This window comes from Balaenoptera borealis (genome assembly GCF_965194805.1).
Source record: "Balaenoptera borealis genome assembly, chromosome: 9".
Lineage (NCBI taxonomy): Eukaryota > Metazoa > Chordata > Mammalia > Artiodactyla > Balaenopteridae > Balaenoptera > Balaenoptera borealis.
In genome coordinates this window covers 113,550,911-113,568,545 of record NC_138873.1, presented here as the reverse complement: position 1 = coordinate 113,568,545, position 17,635 = coordinate 113,550,911, and the positions used below count along the sequence as shown (strand labels likewise).

Here is a 17,635-nt window from a genome sequence, read left to right as displayed (position 1 = left end):
TCATTTCAAGGCGAGAGTAACAAAGAGAATGACTTAAACTAATTTATGTGAAAAAAATTCCCATGCCAATCCAGGTATTTAGTTTATATTACCTGACAGCGATAGAGCCTTCCCACTTTTCATCCTCCCCATACACTTACCGCAAGAAGTATTGATGGTATCACGTAGTTCTGCATATTTCCATTTACTAAGATCATATTTCTTGGTACCAGCAGCCGCCTTGGTGGCTTGTACAGCAGGGCCTCTGTAATTATTACACATTTTTGCATATTTAAACTTAGAAACACGAATGAAATGTTGACTAAACAGGCAAGAAAGTGAACATAAGTTTGAGAACTGGAAATAATTACTGGAAAAACATATAATAATTTTTGTATCTTTGACAGACGAGATTAAGAATGGTGTACTACGGGATGCCCAGGTGAATTAAAATTTTCCAGTGCATCATTCAACAGCCGTATTAGATTTTCAATCAGAACTTCTGATTCCAATATTCTAGTACCATGGACTTCCCCCAGGCTTCAGATTAAATCTTCTAACTCATGGATATATGAACATCAGGACAATACATTTACATATATTTCTCAAAATCAAAGCTACAATGAGCTATCGCCTCACACAAGTCAGAATGGCCATCATCAAAAAGTCTACAAATAATAAATGCTGGAGAGAGTGTGGAGAAAAGGGAACCCTCTTGCACTGTTGGTGGGGATGTAAATTGGTGCAGCCACTATGGAGAACAGTATGGAGGTTCCTTAAAAAACTAAAAATAGAGCTACCATATGATCCTGCAATCCCACCCCTGGGCATATATTCAGAGAAAACCATAATTTGAAAAGATACATGCACCCCAATGTTCACTGCAGCACTATTTACAATAGCCAAGACACGGAAGCAACCTAAGTGTCCATCAACAGATGAATGGAAAAAGAAGAAGTGGTATATATACACAATGGAATACTACTCAGCCATAAAAAAGAAGGAAATAATGCCATTTGCAGCAACATGGATGGACCTAAAGATTATAATACTAAGTGAAGTAAGTCAGACAGAGAAAGACAAATATCATATGATATCACTTATGTGTGGAATCTAAAAGAAATAAAAAGATACAAATGAACTTACTTCCAAAACAGAAAGAGATCACAGACACAGAAAACAAACTTATGGTTACCAAAGGGGAAAGGGGGTGGGGGAGGGATAAATTGGGAGGGTGGAATTAACATATACACAGTACTAGGTATAGACTAGATAACCAACAATGACCTACTATACAGCACAGGAACTAAACTCAATATTATGTAATAAGGGAAAAGAATGAGAAAAAGTATGTGTGTGTGTATGTATGTGTGTGTGTGTGTGTGTGTGTGTGTGTGTGTGTACACATAACTGAATCACTGTGCTGTACACCTGAAACTTACATGATATTGTAAATCAACTATATACTTCAATTGAAATTTTTTTTAAATCAAAAGAGAACTCCTCAACATACTTTAAGATCATTAGAGGCACGCACACGAAGGGTTTGTTTATGAGCCACTCACCTGCAGACTACTGGAACCTGCAGATGGCCAAGCCCCGCCACTCCTAATGGCTCAGACTCTCCCTGGGCATCTGGATGTTTAGAGGTCCCCAGGGGAGTGGCCAAACTACCACCCTCTGCCCGAGTCTTTAGAGACACGCTAAAAGAGCTGCTGGAGCCTGGAAACTCCCATGACTTTTGAGCTTTTGTGTTAAAAATACTTAGCTAAGTTCTGTAAGCAGATAAAACCACACCCTCGTATTTAGTGAGTAATAATATGACAACTAGTAAATTAAAGGAAAAGGTTGCAGGTCGTGAGACAGATAACAGAGATTTCAAAGGGCACAAGTGCTTTATCTTGCCCCATGTAGGAGGAACATTTGAGTGGGAAAAGAGGGAAGAAATAAAAAATAAAATACATATATTTAAAATATAAAAAGTAAAATAAATAATTTTAAAATTAAATGGGATAAGCTTTTTCATAGCAGTGCTACTGAGCACTTAAGATTTGTTTCTATATACATAATTAAAAATAATTATTCTAAAAATACAGGAAAAATTTTTTTTCTGTCAAAATGAACATTATTTTTCAGCAAAAGATTACACTTGCCACATAGCAGACACTCGGAATAAGCTGCAAGTGAACTTTTAAGCTCAATGTAACAAAGGAAGAATTTAAATACATCATATTTCAAGAATGAAAAGACATGAAAAGAAGATGGCACAACATTAAAAGAACTAAATATTAAAGAACTAAAATATTGCTTCTCAGGTATCACACAAAGCATTTCCCCTTTGTGATCTACTACTTGGAAAACCTTCCTCTTAAAGAGGGATGATCATGGTATAATACTGAAAATGAGCTCGTATTTTCTCAGCATTCTACATTTTGAAAGACAACAGCGACCTTGGCAAACAATCAAGACACAGACACTTGAGACTGATGTTATTTAAAAGTGATGCTTGGGGGCTTCCCTGGTGGCGCAGCGGTTGAGAGTCTGCCTGCCAATGCAGGGGACACGGGTTCGAGCCCTGGTCTGGGAGGATCCCACATGCCGCGGAGCAACTAAGCCCGTGAGCCACAACTGCTGAGCCTGCGCGTCTGGAGCCTGTGCTCCGCAACGAGAGAGGCCGTGATAGTGAGAGGCCTGCACACCGCAATGAAGAGTGGCCCCCGCTCGCCGCAACTAGAGGAAGCCCTCGCACAGAAACGAAGACCCAACACAGCCATAAAAATAAATAAATAAATTAATTAATTAAAAAAAAAAAAAGAGTGAGGGAGAAACTAAGACATTTTTTTTTAAAAAAAAGTGATGCTTGAAAATATGTACCCTCCTTCCTGAAATAAGGAAAATCATTCCTTCAGCATTAAGCTTAACAATGAAAGAAATAAGGTACTTTTGCCTCTTTAAAAGGCCTATTTACGCTTTCCTTTTAGAGAATAAAAATAGCATACTTCACCCTACATACTTAAAAACTGTTAGACATGATGATTTTTAGTCACTTGCAAGCCTGGCTAAAGAATAATGTGTGCCCATTTAGTCCTTCCTGCATTTTCATGGTTAAAATCTGTTTCAAGTTTATTGCAGAACCTCTTCTTTTCATAAACTGGGTGACTGGCCATTCTCCATGGAGCTTTTTCTTAATTGCTTTGCTCAAAAAGAGCCAGCTGTGTGTCAGCAAGGTTTCTCTATTACCCTTAACAATAAGTTATGCTTTTAACATTATTCAAATATTCTCTTTGTTTCCTACATCCTGAAACCACCATTCAATAAACTAACAAAAAAATTATTTTTTCTTCCTAGCTCTTCTACCAGTCTTTTCTAGAAGAGCAGCTGAAATTATGGGGTTTTGTTGTTGTTTTCTTTCCTCCTGAAAGAGAAAGTGAATCTACACAATATGGTTTTATAGACTCAGAATATATACGAGATGTTGATATACATAAGGTGTTTTGATACTTTTAAAAATCACACTGAATTCAAACTATTTTTGCTTAAAATGTTTTTACTATTACTAACTTTTCATTCATATTACGTCAAACAAAAATACACCTGCTAAAAAATAGCATATTCAGCATCCTAAGAAGTACACAAATCAAATTCATTTAAATGCTCCCCCCCGCCAATCTTTGGAGTTATTAAAATAGTAAAATGAAGGTACACCTTCATTTACTGATTAGTTAGACTTGTGATAAAGACAATCATGTGAAATACAGAGTAAGGTAGTAGCAAAACTGACTTTTGATTTTAAAAAATATATTAATTTTAACACTTTCAATTAACTCTGCAACTTCAGAGTTGAAAGTTAAAATGTGATTGATTCATAGCCATTTGATAATGGACCAGATCCTGCTGGGAAGATATGTTCCTTGGTGGCTCAACTTCTACACCGGTGGCGTTCCACCCCTGTGCTGTGGAGGACAGGGGCTGCCTGAGCCCCACTCTTGCTCACGTCCCCTGCAACGAGGCGCAGCGGGCCCAAGGACGGGAAGGGCTCCCCTACTGAGACTGAACTGGTTGGGGCTCATGGTAAGTCCCACAGTACTACCAACAAGGAATAGCCTCAACCAAAATGCCAGTGGTATCCCCACTGAAAAATGCCAATTTAGAGGAACACTGTTTTTTTTTTACCTTTTTCTATATCAGTGCGGCCTGAGGGCAGAGTCACATTTCTTGTACCGAAAATTTACACGGAAAGGACAGGCTACTCATATAACAGGTTCTGGTCCAAATAACGAAAAGTAATTTAAAAAATATGATTTTGAGGTGACGCTTATTTCCCCAAATTACACTGCACTAACCTACTCAAAATTTCTGACATTTCTTTCGCCATTTGTTCCCTATAAGAGAAATGATAATACAACATAATTAGATAAAAGACAACTATACAAATTACTTAAAAGATCTAAGAGTATAATTAAAATTTATATTTTCAACAGGATTATTTGCTTCATTAACCATACACTACTATTTTACTTCGTAAAAGTCGATAATATACTTTTCAATATATATAGCCATACAATACAGCAAAATTTTTGTTTAAACCCAGTTAAAGTTACTTGAACTTCACTTTTGCAGAAACTTTTAGATAAAATCTCATGAGAGCCATGCTTCTGTGATACTTTTATGGATAGAATATAATCAGCATGTTCTAAATGCATCTAAATGTAACTTGGCAGGATACAGATTCTATACAAGGATTTTTGCACCAGGGTTGCTTAGTAAATATTAATTAGACAAGGTATAATAGTGGTAAACCAAACTGATCTATTTGACAGTGCCAGAGTTTAAATAAGAGTCTGATATACTCAAAGCTCTAAAATTCTGAATCAAAGCATGCCTAAGAAAATTCAAATGCATCAAGCACTTGCTAAAGATCTGAAGTGTTCTGACCTTTCAAGGATAAACATTTCCCAATGGCAAAAACTTGCTTTTCTTTTATTACCCAGAAGAGTGTAACTTTTCTCAAAATTTGCTTAATTCTGTGAAATGGAATGTTCATGTCATCATGTTCATCAACTTCATTAGTATTTTATTTTCCTGTCCTTTGTGCTCTTCCTTTATAATTAATCATTTTCTCATTCATTCTATTCATCAGACTCTGGTAACCTCAAAATCTTGTAAGTCAGCAAAAATCAAAAGAAAAGAAGATGGCTATGTTTGCCTCAGGGCTCAGTTTTCCGGATGCCGGCCAAGAGCTGGGACCCTGATTATAAAGGAGCAGAGGACTCTCTCTGTCCTTGTGAGGAACACTGGCTAAGGTTCGGTGCTGACAGAGGTCTAGCCAAGCAAGCACAGTCAGAGAAAAACTAATCTTTCAAAACTGATGATCAAGGGCAACAAACGCAAAGTAAAAAAACACAAATATCATCAAATAAAATCAAACTAATAAAAATTTTCTAACTTCACATTTCTTTTCCCACAGCAGATTTCAAGGGAATGCACGGCCTTTCAAAGCTCTTTACTCCAAAGTCTGTTCATCATGTGGAGATTTCATACGCAGATGCCCTCACACCACCCACGCTGGACGGGCAATCTCTACTGATTCAGCATCCCACCTGGGCATGTTACTGCTCTAGGAGCTGCACCATATATACTGGATAGAAACGGCTCCTGCATCCAGGTGTTTTTTTTCCTTCTGATTTTTCCAACCTATATGCAAATGCTCACAGTTTCACTTCAGACATCAGTTGGTTGCTAGGCTTATTTAATTCGAGCTCAAATGGTAACTGCGAAGCAGTGGATGCAACAGCACCCACTCAGAGATAAGTTTCAAAATCTGTGGTGCGTTGTGGGAACAATGATGCTATGAGAGTCCACTGCTGGCATCTGATGAGGTGAGGGGTCAGGGGTGTCAAATGTCCTGCACAAGAAGAACTGCCCCATGTCCCATGTGACTTTAACATGTCCACCAGACATATAGAGGTGAAACGCACATATACATATAGTTACATGTGAACTACAGACACATAGTTATACATAAAGTTCTACATGTAAAACAACCCTCTTTTTGCATGGTTTTAATATTCACAGAATTTCTCTAGGAATTTCTCCACTATTGTATAATGGAGAGGACACTGTATTTAACTCTGTTCAGAACTTTACAAAGGACTGTTCACAATTTCGTGGCATTTAACTGACTGATACAACAGTCTTATATCAATTTGCATTTGTAGCTGCTGCACTCATGATGATTCTATGTATATGTGAAAACATCTGAGTACCTGACCACGTTTTCCGGTAGTTGTAAGCAAGCACTTTCACAGTAAAGTAAATATAATAAAATAAATAATTATAAATTACTGTCCTTTTATTTCTCTTTTACATGTATTGTTTAGAGAGAATTATTAATGTAGGTTGCATCGTTCATAAAGCATCTGTTATTGGTACTGGGGTCTGACAGAGTTAAGAACCATCACTATAAGGGGTACAGGTGGAGTCCTAAAAGCTATTAAAATTCAGATTTTAAATATATTTCAAAATTATATACATATAGCACATATGTAAAAATATACGCAAAAATATATTTTATGCATATAAAGTATAATTTATATGTATATCCCTATTGCTACTTAGATTCTCTCTCTGTGGGGAGATTTTCATAACAAAAAGATACACGAGCACCAAAATTAGCATTACGTATATAACTTTAGACTATGAGCTATTTTAGATATTAGCAGAATGAACTATTATATATATGGAAAACTAAGCTATCTGCCGTGACTCAAATACTTTAAGTATTTTATTTATTCTTATTTATATCTCTACTTCTACTTTTATAACGACATAAGTAAGGGATAATTAAAAACACATAAAACAAGATGGGTATTAAAGTTTAAACAAAGTGAGCAAACACAAAGAAAGAAACCAAATCATAAACTACTGTGACTGAGCACCGAACTGGAGCATTAAACATTTTTCCTGGGCAAAATAATAATTATGATGATAATGATAATGATGTAAAATTTACTTCAATGAGGAAAACGTTTCTCCTAAAAAGTATCCACAACCTAATAAAGAAGAAAAAAAAAAAAAGGTTATATGATTAAATCAGTTTTAAAAGGGAAATGACATACGGTGTTATTTTGGGTCCTGCTCCATTAATCCTGTGAAAAGAATACGTATATTTTAGTCAATACCATAACCAATTCTGAACTGTGAAAATCTGGATTGTGCCAAATTTGTAATTCAGTGACTTTGCAAATTGATTTTTAAAACTGCATTATCTCTATTTAATCTATGTATGAGAACACTCAGAATTTTAATGCTTTTAAATCTTCATTACAAATGATTAGAAAAAAATAAACTTAAGGCATTCTGTGAAAATTAAAGAGTGAATATATTACATATAGATTAAAAAACTATTCATGTGAGGTTTGTGTGTTTGTTTTTAATAGAATCTAGATATTACTTTATAATTTAAGGTAGTGTGAAATCATTACTTTGCATCAGGATCATATGTGTAATTGATTGAGATATTTTAAAATATATTACGTATGCAGGAAACAATTCTTACTTAGAAGTTACTGGATGGGAATCCAAGCTGGAAAAGTAACTTGAAATTGTTTTTTAATGTATCACAGAACCCAAGAACATTTTCATGCCATATATTAAGAACAGAGTTTAAGTAACTCTGGTTCTTAATCATAAAGAGGTTTAATCATATGAGAGGTTCTTAATCATATGGGAGGTTCTTACTCATAAATGTGTTAGAAAGAATTCAGTGCTAACAAAGGTAACATAAACATTCAAAAACATTTAGATGTAGCCCATGGAGTAAGATAAAATGATCAAACATGGAAAATTTGTAGACAACATCATATCCACAATGAAGTGCTAATGCTTTTAGTACAGTGTATAAAATAACCTGGCAGTTCAGTAGGGAAGGAGTTCATGGGGACCTGAGGGTCAGCTCTCTTCCTGGAAGAGAGCTGGCAGACAGGACCTGAAGGGACGGTCCAGGGAGGGACACCATTCCTAAGGCTGTCCCACAGGAGAACTAAACTAACTCTTCTGCGGTTCAAGTCATAACTGCTTGAGTATCTCCTAATTACTTGGTAAGTGGTCCCATTACCAAGTTAATTCTGTTTAACTTAAATCATAGGTAACTCCTCCCTTAAGTTAAAGGTCCTAAATGGTCCACTCCTTCTCTGAGACCACTCACGTTGGAAGAAGTGCATCTTTTTGAGGATGAGAAGGAGCCCACATATGAGCCAGTATCTTACTCATATTACCTGGAATGACACTGGATAGAGCTAAATATTTCAAATGCTTAAACACAGAGTTAAGCCATAAATACCAACAATGACTCCATTAATGAGTCTCTCACTAACAAGCTTCAACCATAATAAAGTCAGCTCTGTCAAGTGCAGGACTTCCTCACACATATCAGGGCCACTGCTCAGTCCATTAGGAGGCTGGCCTAGGCCACTAGTCAGTTATCCACAAAGGCTCCGCCAAGCCACCCAAACACAGATGGAAGGAACCGAACAGCAGCTGAGCTAAGTCTGCAGTTACAAAAGCCACAGGCGAGCAAAAATATCTTAATTATAGTGAAATGTTAATAAAGAACCCAAACAGTGGACCCAAACCAAAGAGCTTAACAATTATTATAACACATAGGCATATTCAGTTTATTTAAATATAACTTTCATATGCAATTCAGACTCCAGAGCTCCCCGATATAATCATTTACTAGAAAAAGTGTGAAGGCAACTTAACGTACTCTTTTCCTTCCCTATCTCTGTTTCCAGCTAAATAAAATCTAATCACCACCTTGCAATGTGGTGGACCAAGTTTTTTTTTCCTTTCACAAGGAAATAGCAACATCTAGTGGTCGTATTTTAATTATTTTGTCGTAAACAGTGCTCTGACATTCTGACAAGCATGGTTACACCCATCTATGTGCCTCTCAATATATATACAATATAGATACCTACACATAAAGGAACCCTACAAACTAGTTTGCTTTGTTTTTACAAATAAATAATAACAATAACTAACGTTTCTACATTCTGTATTTTTAAAAAATGAATCTGTTATAGTAAAATCTTCCTGCAACTTTTAATAAGAACTTCCGTATTCCTCCACACTCCATACTATTTAGAGACAATTCAGAAATGTGAGGAGCCAAGATATTTCAATGGGATTAAGCTTCCTTCTTGGAAAGGGAAATCTATTTATTCTAAATCATGGGGAAGCTGGGGGGAGGGTGTGTGTATGCGTAAAATTTCTAAAGTGCTAGGGTATATGACATATTTTTAAAATTTGCATTAGGAAAGTAATGAATTCCAACCTCAAAAATTATTAAACTGGATTATAACATATTCATTGATTTTTATGCCAGTGTTTTGACAACAGATACTTAGAAATTATTTGTCTACCCTTTATACAATACTCTTTGATAATTTCAGAGTAAAACTTAAGATATTCTCTTAAACTACTCAAGAACTGAAATAGCAGCTTTAACTTTCAATAGTTTAACAGTTTGATGAAGCCAATAGCTTCATTCACTTGGGTGGTGTAAAAGTGAATATAAATAATTTTTAAACGGCAACTATACCAGGACCTAAGGAATAGGACTTCCGCCGACCCTAACGCTGGAAGGAGGCAGGCAGGGAGGTCAAGCGGCAAAGCCCCGCCCCCCGTCCGCCGCCGCAGGAAAGCCCCGCCCCCTCCACCCCCCCAGAAAGCCCCGCCCCCTCTGCCGCTGCGGCAGGAAAGCCCCGCCCCCTCCACCACCCCACCCCCCCGCAGGGAAGCCCCGCCCCCTCCACCCCACCACACACCCCCCCACCCCCGTAGGAAAGCCCCGCCCCCTCCACCGCCCCACCCCCTGCAGGAAAGCCCCGCCCCCTCCACCCCCGCATCGCCCCACGCGGTACCTGCGCAGCGCCGGGTCCACCTGCGCCTCGTCGCTGATGAGCTCCGCCTCGCTCTGCGCGATCCGCATCGCCAGCTCCCGGTCTCGGCGCTCCTGCTCCAGGACCGCCTGCTGCTGGGACTCCTCCTCCCGCTGCCGGGCCAGCTGCGCCTCCACCTCCGCCTGCCAGCACAGAAGGCCATGGCAGCCGGGCCTCCCCACTTGTTTACCTGCTCATTCCCCTCACTACGTAAAACTGTTCCATACACTTTTTTTTTTTTTTTTTTTACTAAGAAATACCTACTGTTTAACCAGAAGTCTCTTCTATATTATGATTAATGCTACCTCGTTCCCCAAACCAAGAGTCCACCATTCTATCACTAGAGTATGAGTCTCCCAAACATCACATGAGTATCCTAGGTATCACCTTCACACCAACACCTACACAGCAGAGGTCAGGAATTTAAAGTGTTGGCTGTGCTCAGGATGAATCAGAAAGCTGAGACAGACAGACACTCAAATAGGGAATCAATTATTCTCAGACATGGACTTTTTAAAAAATGGGGGTTGGGGGACTATCTTAATCCTAACCTATTAACATCAGTGTCTACAAAGTTATAAAACAACATTTTTAAAACCTTATATAATGTAACTGAATATTGATCTGACTTTCCCCCTATGAATAATAACAGCCTAATACTTATTGAACAAGGCACTATTCTAAATGCCTTAACACGTGTTAACTCATTTAATGCTCACAATCACTATCTCCATTCCAGAGAGAGAAAACTGTGGCCCACATCGTGACTTGTGCAATGTCACAGTTTCTGTCAGTGAGGGGCTGGATTTGAACTCACTTCCCTAGCTCCAAAGTCCCGTCCCATAACCACTTGAGAAACTGCCTTCCGCCTCTAGAATAAAACAATGACAATTTATACCTAGTAAATCAAGATCTTCTGTTTTGTAATTTTGTAGATTTCATTTTGATAGAAATTCAGTCTGATTGCCTACTGAGTACAGACCTGAATACGTTTTTCATCATCTTCCCTTTTCTTTCTCTCTTCTTCTTCTTGCTTTCTCTTTGCTTCCATCTCAAGTTTCCTAAAAAAAACAGAATACTCTTCAAAAATTTAATATAAAACAAGAAATCCTTCAGAAGAAAATTTAACTATTAATAAACAAAGGTTACAAAATGGGAAGTCAAATTAACCTCCTGGCTATAGACATTATCAACTTATTTTGAAAAATAAAATAAAATCTAACTCTACTGACAGCAGTTCTTCAGAAACAAAACAAATACAATGATATTCCATAACCTTTAACATCTTTGGATTAACTTGGTCACCAAGCTACTTGTAAGGTCCTTATCACAATGCTTCTCTCTACTCCTTCTCCAATTAGACAATCTTATATTCCTTCCGCCTGCCCTACTACGGCAAGCTTCCAAAATGCCATCAGTTTTTAAACTGCAGAAAAGAAGTACCTTCTTCCTAGATTATAAAATAATGTGAAAGTCATAGTTTTAAAAAGAACTCAAGAAATCCTCAGGTGTAAGAGTTTAACCAAAATTCAGATTACAGTTAGAATCATTTTATGTTATGATTGTAAAACGAGCTTTCTCCATTTTCAAACTTATTCTAAAACTAGTATTTAAAAATAAGAATATGACTTTTAAAAATAAGAATATTCATTGACCACCATCAACACGAAGAATTCACTGTCCTGTCAGCTTCTAATTCAAGGCGACAACATAAACCCTTACATCCGCCTTTCCTCCTCCTCCTTTCTTCGACGTTGTTCATCTTCTTCACGTCTTTTCCTTTCTTTTTCCATTTCTTCTTGGATACGCCTCAGCCTTTCTGCTTCCTCTTCCTGCTGCTTTTTTTTCTGTAATGCACTGAGGAGGACCTCTGAGCTTTTAACTAGCGCATCATATTCTTTTTGTATTTGTTCCCTTGTCATCACGGTGGACTTAAAGAAACAAAACAATGGACATGTACTTAAAAAGTTATCTCTTCTGATACACAACGATATGAATATACTAAACACTACTGAATTGTACATTTAACAAATGGTTAAGATGGTTAAGTTTAGTGGTATGTGTTTTTACCACAATGAAAAAAAAACCAACATGCACGTATACAAAGACTGGAAAAACTGGTAAGCAGTAAGCCCATTACCTTTTCATACTGTTTAAATATTAAATATTCAAAAAAATTTTTAAAGTTATCTCTATGCACAAATATTTGAGTCTATTTCCTATCAATCAAGTAATCAAATATCTAAGGATGTACTGTGCACAGACTAATACACTGTAGTTCAAAATTATTTTTTAAGGAATGGTTAGCTAATTTTGCTAGAGTTTACTACTCTTTAATAATAATGTTCAAATAATACCTCAGGAATATTTAAGAAATTATCAACTACACCCAAAACTGATGGATGACTTTCTTAAATGTGGCTGGGTTGATTTTAATTGATTTAATACCACATAAAGGGGATGGCTCTTGACAGATTTGCAAAATCAGCTAAGGCTATCCAAAGCGTTTTCATTACTCTCTTGACTTCTTTCTCCATTCTTCCTCCAAGATTCATCATTGTCTACATAAAATATCTGTAGAAAACATCGTAAAAGCCTCGGTCTGAGGTATTATATCCCACATAATTGCACTGAATTATGAAAGTAGATGAGAAAAACATTAAGACCCTAAAGTACAACAGAAAAAGATATGAACAGACAGAGGGAATATAACTAACGAACAAGCACATTGAAAAAATTTTCAGTCCCGCTAGTAATCAAATGAAAATCAACACCAAAAAAAAGAGGCCCCCTTTTTTTTTGCTACAAAATATGGAGGAAAACTGTTATTTCGTAACAGTTAAGTAATTTATGATATAGCCTATATGAAGCTAACGGAATAACAGGAACGAGGCACTAACATAGTGATAGGGATACAAAATTAAATGTACATGATAAGAACTATGCAAAAATATGTACATATAAACTAAGATTGAGAGGAATATGCAACAGTATAAATAGTTGAATGTGCTAGTGTCGGGGGTAAGGATTTGGGGGTGATTGTCTCCAGATTTTCAATAGTATTATATTACTTTTATAATTTAAAAATTAGTTTCTGAAAGTAGAAAAACATGAAACAACATTAATATGCATTAATCCTCTCTCAGTAATGACTTTGCAAAAGCTTACCAACAGAGTATAGCATTTTAGTTAGTATTTTGGAAAAATCTTTCCTAGCAACAGATGAACTGCACAAAAATTGTCTTCTTTTTAATATTTTTGCAATGAAAATTTTCAAATATAGAGTAAATAATATGTTGGGCATCACTTATCACTGAGACTCAACGTCTGTAACGTTTTGTATCTTTAAAAAAAGGACAATACCAATAACAAAAGGTATTAAAAATTATTTTTAAAGGTCAAAGTCATTTGGATTAAAATTACATACCTTAATTTTGGCCATTAAAGCATCAATAGAAATTTCAAGGTCCTTGACCTGTTTATTCATCTCTGGTTTTCCATCTTTCAGTGCACTTACTACTTCGTTAAATTTATCAAGCCGTTTTTTCAGTGTGCCCACCTTAACCAGGCCATCAATGCTGTAAAGATAACAACACTTCATCAGAGTTTAATTTCACCATTTAATGCTGCAGACAGATTTTTCATTTTAATAAAATACCAAACATATTGTTAAACAGAAGATTTCACTTCTGTTTTCATGTTCTTCAATAGTCTCTTTTTTTATGATCTTCTGTTGAGGGTAAAAGAAACCATCAAATATGGATGTGAATGACATTAATATGTGTCAGTAAGATTTAAGCCTTCTATACTTACACTGAAAAATTTGAGAATTCAAATTATAGAAAAACTTAAAAGAGTAGAATCAAATAAGAAATAAAGACTAAACTGACAGTGAGACAATATAATTCCTACAGGTAATCTTGAAAATTATGGTCAAAATATTAATGAGATGTTTTTAGAAACAATGTCAATTTGACATTTATCAATAAACTCAAGTCACTAAAATAATCAGAATAAAACAGCTTCTTTCAACCTTTTACAGTGTTTACATTTTTCTAAGCTACTTCAAATCCTTTTATAGAATGAGGCAAGTAATGAATTAATGAAGCAATTAATTAACTAATGTCCAATAAATAACATGAATAACAGACTAATACATCTTTTACAAAGAACATGAGACAAAAGGAAACTCTGTGAGTATGCAAACTGCTCTTCATTATGACTTTATGCCATTTTATATTAGGGTAAATAGGTTTTTTTGGATTCTTTAGGCTCTATTCATCTTACCGAGGTTTGTGTCGTCTTTTGCAAAGCCACATTCGAACAGTTTTCTGCATTTTAATGCAGGCTTCAGCTCGATATTTTATTTTGTTTTTCACTATGTGTAAGAGGAAAACATAATGACAGAAAATTACTTAGCTTAAATCAGACATACAGGATTTTTTAAAACCATTCATTTCCACAAAGCAATTCTCAAGAAACACAAAACCTTGATGAACATATTATATCAGACATCAAAACTGGCAAGTTTAACCTTTCTTTAGTTCTTTATACTTCTTAAAATAAAAAGCATATCATGTATATGACTAGGTGTACATTTTAAATATATTATCTCCTTGTTATGCTACATTAATGCGTCCCAAATTGTCCTAGGTAATATCGGTCTAGGAAATGGTAACAGGCGGTGTCTTGAAAAAAGGATTCACCTGTCAAATGAACTCAGGATAAGCTATGCGCTACACCTCCTTCTGGAGATTCACAATGAACATACTGAGTGAGGTCTCTAAGACTGCTACAATAAAGGACTCTACTTAACTTCAGTTACTCAATACCCTAGACTGATCTGACCTGGAGACATTTTTTTCAGAGGTCCCCCATTAACATGCTGCAAAGATCCTGTCTACTTACTGACTTGACCACTGCACAACACCGTCCACAAACGAACAGCACAGTAGAAATAATTTTAATATAATATGTTTTCCATCATAATGCAATGTTTAAAGCTGAAGGCATTTAACTATAGTGACAAGTGTGTTCATATTTCACTTGGAAAGTGATGGGAAAAGAGCTTCTGTTGTCTTTTTATTATTATAGTTTTGTTTTTATTTATATCACAGTTGACTAACAGAAGACCTCATGATCGCATGCACGTTGCTTGCATGATTCCTTTTCATTAGGTCAAAGGAATTCTTTTTTATTAATAAGCAGCAATGTACTGAATCCTCTTCATGTGCCTAGCACTCTTCCAGGTACTGTGGAGAGTATGGCTGGGGCGGGGCATTATAAATTTAATCAAGTTACTAACAATACTCCCTACAACTAAAGGTTTGCTGTAGACCATCAGGTAACCCAAAATTACTCTGTCCCTCATCCTTGTTTTGGGTCAGAGATAAGTAGTTGCTACAATATTTTAAGACTTTAGACTTTGCCCTTTATTAAAGGAAGCCGTAAATCAAAGGCTTTTAGTTAGAGACTCTGGGCAGGTAAGTCTGGGAAGCCAGGAAAACCAGTTTGGGAGCCACTGAAGCTACTGTGCAAGCTGGGGAGAAGGGCTCCAGTAAGGCAGTGGCAGTAAAGAGCGGAGAATGTACAGTGTCTGCAAGGGGGAATCAACAGAGCTTGCTGACTGGCATGATTTCAGGGACAAGAAGAGGCAATTACGACTGTGACACTTCTAGCGTGTGTATTCTGGTGATGCCATGGGGGTGGAAAGAAAAGTTCTGGCTTCAGTCTGAGAGACTGGGGTACGGTGTGGGGAGCAGGGGAGAAAGGGAGAGGAAAGGAGGGTGGGTGGAAGAATCAAGAGAGTGAGTTCTGGTTTTTTTTTTTTAGGTCGTGATGAAATTAATTATCATATAATGCAGGCGATTAAAGAAGATAAGTATCATACACTCACAAAACTTAAAAAAGAAAGTCCACAGGTACGAATTTATTACATACTACATGTAAGGCGTTAGGGGAGGAACCAGGGACATAGCATGAATAAGAGACACAGTCCCTGCTGTCGAGCGCTCACCACCGAGGCAAATGTATAACATTCCACAAACCAGTTCATTTCCAGAATAACTGCGTATCTCGGAGTGGAAGGAAACACCTACGTTTGATGACAGACAGTGAGCACCACTGAACCTTCTTCCAGCGGCTGCAGATGAGCCAGTGATGGACCCTCTTGACCAGCTCTGCTAAGTGGTCAGGGTCAGACTTCATAATCTGATCAAATTCTGCAAACTAGGAGATAAAAATCATTGGCTAACAGTATCAAAACACACAGAGAGATACAACATAACTGGAACTCAAATCCAAAATCTAGCTTTCTGGAAGTGGTCACAAGCCCATTACACAGACATGTCTCAGTGGGGTACACAGCAAACCCAAGCACACTTGGCTGAATTTGGCTGCCTTTCTCTTCCTTCCTCCAGGATCTTTTTTGCAGTGGTTGGGCTGGGGGGTTACTCACTGCTAGTTCGCAGGCTCAATAGGAAAAGTAGAAAAAGAATCTTAAATGACCACTGCAGATGGTTAGCAAAAAGGTTTTATGGACAAAAGAATGAAAACAGGTCTACTATCTCTCTGAGCTGGCTCAGCCATATTCTCAGATCACTGGAGAAGTGAAGGTCAGCTCTATCAAATCAGGTACCACCAAAACTACTGTGTCTCTCCCCGATTCCCATCTTTATTTTGGTCAGAGGTAAGAAACTGCTACTAAGAGACACACAACACAAATAAAACATCTACTAGGTTATTAAATACGAAAATGCATTATTTCCACAATTTACCACCAAATTACATACTGATTTCTATCCTTTACCAAATATCCCACTACAATATATTGAAGATGTCACACACCTATCAAAATAACAGCTTCTTATAATCGAAATTAAATTGAAGGTAATATAATGAGATTAAAGATCTTTCAGAATCTGCCTTGCGCTTTCACTGTATCCTTCTGACTGATTAATTTTTCTGGAGGCAAATAAGACCAAGTGCTTTCTCTACCAAGCTCTTAATTCTAAAATAATTACTACAGTCCTGAAATGAGAAATGTTGAGTTTATGATAAATATGTGTGATTACAGCTAAGCCAACTATGAATACTTATATTCTTAACATTTTTTCTTTTATAAGAGATCATATAACTTCTCTGCAGTAAAAATATTCACAGGAAAGTGTATACATTGGTAATGCATTACACAGATTTAATTTCATGCCCCAAGATGTGAAATCAGATTTATTTATTATGATTAATTTAGCCTTCAAGGAACTAGAGATATTTATTAATGATTTTGCTAAGTCAAACAAGTATAGTTGTCTATTATATAATAACAATTGTGTTTAAAATTATGAGAATGCAATATTCAATCAATATTAAAGAAGTCAGGAATGGTGAAAATATTATGAAAAGATTGTGAAGAGCATTTAAGTATTTCTGTATTGTATATATTTAGTTATGAAATATTCTATAACTCAATTTTGTATCCTAGTACAGGACTAGTACAAGAATCTGTAAATACTAAAACTAGGGGTAGCCTAAGAAAATTATGTTACATACAAAAGTATTTATACAGTCATTCCTTCCACGATTTGACAGAAGTCAGCACAGACTCCAGTCCAATTTTCTGTATGTTACACATCTATCAAGCTCTAATAGATCTCATTCTCACAATGAAGACTCAAAAGTACTGTGAATTTTTTAATTATTGAAGACGGAATATG

General features: G+C 36.4%; 1 protein-coding gene across 11 annotated transcripts in view; it reads right to left on the bottom strand.

Annotated features, from left to right (window-relative positions):
• Positions 1-17,635, bottom strand: part of MYO6 (myosin VI) — a 137,491-nt gene that overhangs the window by 9,226 nt on the left and 110,630 nt on the right. For 3 of the 11 annotated variants that reach the window (XM_082405038.1, XM_082405037.1, XM_082405044.1), the window contains 10 exons: positions 16,022-16,151; positions 14,211-14,301; positions 13,351-13,501; positions 11,646-11,854; positions 10,906-10,984; positions 9,906-10,066; positions 7,538-7,576; positions 7,098-7,127; positions 4,323-4,361; positions 141-244 (listed from right to left, as the gene is read on the bottom strand). In XM_082405038.1, the coding sequence (XP_082261164.1) occupies positions 141-244; positions 4,323-4,361; positions 7,098-7,127; positions 7,538-7,576; positions 9,906-10,066; positions 10,906-10,984; positions 11,646-11,854; positions 13,351-13,501; positions 14,211-14,301; positions 16,022-16,151 (1,033 nt within the window). Of the gene's footprint in view, positions 1-140; positions 245-4,322; positions 4,362-7,097; positions 7,128-7,537; positions 7,577-9,905; positions 10,067-10,120; positions 10,795-10,905; positions 10,985-11,645; positions 11,855-13,350; positions 13,502-14,210; positions 14,302-16,021; positions 16,152-17,635 lie in introns of those variants that run through there. The other 8 variants (XM_082405033.1, XM_082405036.1, XM_082405040.1 and 5 more) reach the window with 5 other exon arrangements.